Consider the following 3,355-nt stretch of genomic DNA (forward strand, 5'->3'; position numbering starts at 1 on the left):
TGAGGGGGAACGACGCCACACTGGTACATGATATGCGGTACCCTCGACAGGTTCGGGAGGCAACTCCTGATGATGCTGATGGGGAGCATGTAGCGGATGCAGTAAGGATCCTGCAAGAGCAACAGACAGTCATTCTAGGCCATCTCACGCAACAGGATCAGGTTATGACGGAACAGAAGTAGGCGCTATCAGGTGCCTCAAATAATGCAAACAGGCGAGATCCAGTTCCTCCTGATGTTCCCGCAAACCAAACGACGCAAAGAGTCGACAACAATACTCCCAGGGGCGAAGTTGGCTTCGACGGGGCCAGGGGGAGCAGATCTAGCCTCAACAACGATAGCGACCCATTCAAGGAGGAACTTTTACGGTTCATAAAGGAAGTAAACGCCCGCATGGATCAAATCCTGAGCGCGCCACTAGTATTGAAAGGCCCGAATTCGAAGAAGTATGTTCAATTATCGTACAAGCCGAGTGCGACCCCAGAATTAACCCCGAAGCGGTTCAAAATACCCGAGGTGCCGAAGTATGACAGAACTTCAGATCCACAGGAGCACATTACCACTTACGCAAATAGCAGTGAAAGGAAATGATTTGGCTCCTCACAAAATTGAGTTCTTGTTGCTGAGGAAATTTTGTGAAACTCTTACGAGGGGAGTTTTAACGTGGTATTCACTATTGCCCGAGCATTCCATAGATTCCTTTGAAATGCTCGCGGATTTTTTCATCAAGGCTCATGCCGGTTCCAGAAAGGTGCAGGCCCGAAATGTCGACATATTCAGGAGCGCGCAAGGAGAGTCCGAGTTATTACGAGAGTACGTCACCCGGTTCCAGAAGGAAATGATGTTACTATTGGCGGTCCTGAATGAATGGGCAGCTGAAGCATTCACCAAAGGTTTAAATCTGAGAAGTTCGGATGCTTCCCGGAGGTTGAAGGAAAGTTTGCTCGAGTTCCGAGCGACGACTTGGGCGGATGTCCACAACTGGTATGAGTTGAAAATAAGGATCGAAGACGATCAGGTTGGCTTTCCATCGTCGACCAAAGGACGGGGGAAGAACAGAGAAAAAATGAAAGGTGATATTGACATGGATAGACGAACTTCGAGAGGCCAATTTTTGCCCTACGAGCGGACAGAAGATCGCGACAGGAACTTTCGGACATCATACAGGTTCACCGTTGGTGGAAGGACCGATCGTGGTCGGAACAACCGATCGCTGCAGGATAGAGAAGTCTCAGGGTCGCGAGGTTCTTCTTACCCAAGGTTATCAGAGTATAACTTCAATGTCAGTATCGTAGAGTTGGTGTCAGCCATGAGAAGTATTAAAGAGGCACGATTCCCAAGACCTATGAAATCCGATCCTAGCCAGAGGGATACTAATTTATGGTGTGAATATCATGGCACTAACGGCCACCGGACTGGGGATTGCCGAAACCTCCGAGAAGAAGTGGCAACGCTGTTAAAAAATGGTCACCTCAGAGAATTCTTGAGCGATCGAGCTAAAAACAACTATGGTTGGAACAGGGGCGATGCGGAAGCCTCGAAAGCAGGAGAAGAACCTCCATGCCAAACGATCAACATGATATTCAGAGGGAATGAAATTAACGGGGTCACCTTTTCGGCAGCAAAGAAGACAAAAGTGTCGATATCTCATAGTAAGAGGCTCTGGGAAGACGATATCACATTCACGGACGAAGATGCGGATGGATTACTACTGCCGTACAATGACGCACCGGTAATTTCTTTAAATGTGTTAGATTTTAATATTAAACGTGTTTTAGTGGATCCAGGAAGTTCAGCTAATATCATACAATGGAGAGTACTGGAGCAAACTAAACTTACCGGAAGCATTATCCCGGCAACGAAACTCCTCACCGGATTCAACCTCACAAGCGTGACAACCCAGGGAGAAATTTTGCTGCTCACGAACACAGAGGGAGTAATGAAGACAACACTCTTCGAAGTGGTAGATGGAGACATGGGGTATAACATCATCTTGGGAAGACCATGGGTGCACGAGATGAAAGTCGTGCCTTCAACATATCACCAATTGTTAAAATTTCCGACACCCGAGGGAATCAAACAGATAAGGGGTGATCAACCGGCAGCAAGGGAGATGAATGCAATTTCGATTTCCAGTAGCAAAGAAAAGGAACGTACGACATAGCAATTACTGGAACCGACACCTATCCCCGAACCAGAGGAATATAACCCAGGGACAGAAGAGTCGGAACAATATCAGGTACCAAGGTATTTTCAAGTACCGGAAGAGACGGACGTGACTAAATCCATGGCATAAGAACTGGAGCAGGTTGCGTTGTTCAAAGAATTTCTAGAAATTCAATTCAATTTAGGAACAGGACTGCACCCGGAACTCAGGTCTACTTTTATTGAATTCCTTAAAACTAACGCCGACTATTTTGCATGGTCGCACGAGGATATGACAGGAATCCCAACAGAGATAGCCGTACACAAGTTAAGCTTGGATCCGAACATACCTCCGGTAAGGCAAAAGAAGCGCCCTATTACTGAAATAAGAAATAAATTCGTCAAAGAAGAGGTAACCCGTTTACTTAATATTAGTTCAATCCGAGAGTTAAGGTATCCGGACTGGCTAGCCAATGTAGTAGTAGTACCTAAGAAAAATAATAAATTTCACATGTACATAGATTATAAGGATATTAATAACGCGTGCTCGAAAGACTCATTCCCATTGCCAAATATCGATCGGATGATTGATGCTACGGCAGGACACGAGTTTAATGAGTTCGATGCTTATTCTGGGTGCAATCAAATCAAGATAAATCCAGAATATCAGGAAAAGACTTCGTTTATAACAAATTTTGGTATATATTGTTACAATGTGATGCCCTTCAGGCTAAATAATGCTGGAGCCACTTATCAACGGCTCGTGAATAAGATTTTCGAAAAATAAATAGGAAAGACTATGGAAGTATATATAGACGACATGATCGTTAAGCCTTTGAATGCAGGTGACCACTTGAAACATTTGCAAGAAACATTCGACATCTTGAGGGAGCACAATATGAAACTTAACCCCGAGAAGTGTGCGTTCGGGTAAGTTTCTAGGATTCTTGGTTTCACAAAGGGGAATTGAGGTAAATTCCAACAAAATCAAGGCCATAGAAGACATCCTGAATCAATTGTCTAATGTAAAAGAAGTCCAGAGGCTCACAGGGAGATCGACAGCTTTGAGCAGGTTCATTTTCCGTTCATCAGAAAAATGTCACCGCTTCTTCGCACTACTCAAAAAGAAAAATAATTTTGAATGGACACCGGAGTATCAGCAAGCCTTGAAGGAGTTGAAGAAATATTGGTCAAGCCCTACGTTGCTCTCA

At 44.8% G+C, this 3,355-nt stretch overlaps 1 protein-coding gene across 1 annotated transcript; it reads left to right on the top strand.

Annotated features, from left to right (window-relative positions):
• Positions 1-525: 525 nt before the first annotated feature.
• On the top strand, positions 526-3,001 carry LOC142168330 (uncharacterized). Its single transcript, XM_075228998.1, has 2 exons — positions 526-1,731; positions 2,990-3,001. The coding sequence occupies exons 1-2, from the start codon at positions 526-528 to the stop codon at positions 2,999-3,001; spliced, it is 1,218 nt and encodes a 405-aa protein (XP_075085099.1).
• Positions 3,002-3,355: the final 354 nt, after the last annotated feature.

This window comes from Nicotiana tabacum, chromosome 13 (genome assembly GCF_000715075.1).
Source record: "Nicotiana tabacum cultivar K326 chromosome 13, ASM71507v2, whole genome shotgun sequence".
Classification (NCBI taxonomy): Eukaryota; Viridiplantae; Streptophyta; class Magnoliopsida; order Solanales; family Solanaceae; genus Nicotiana; species Nicotiana tabacum.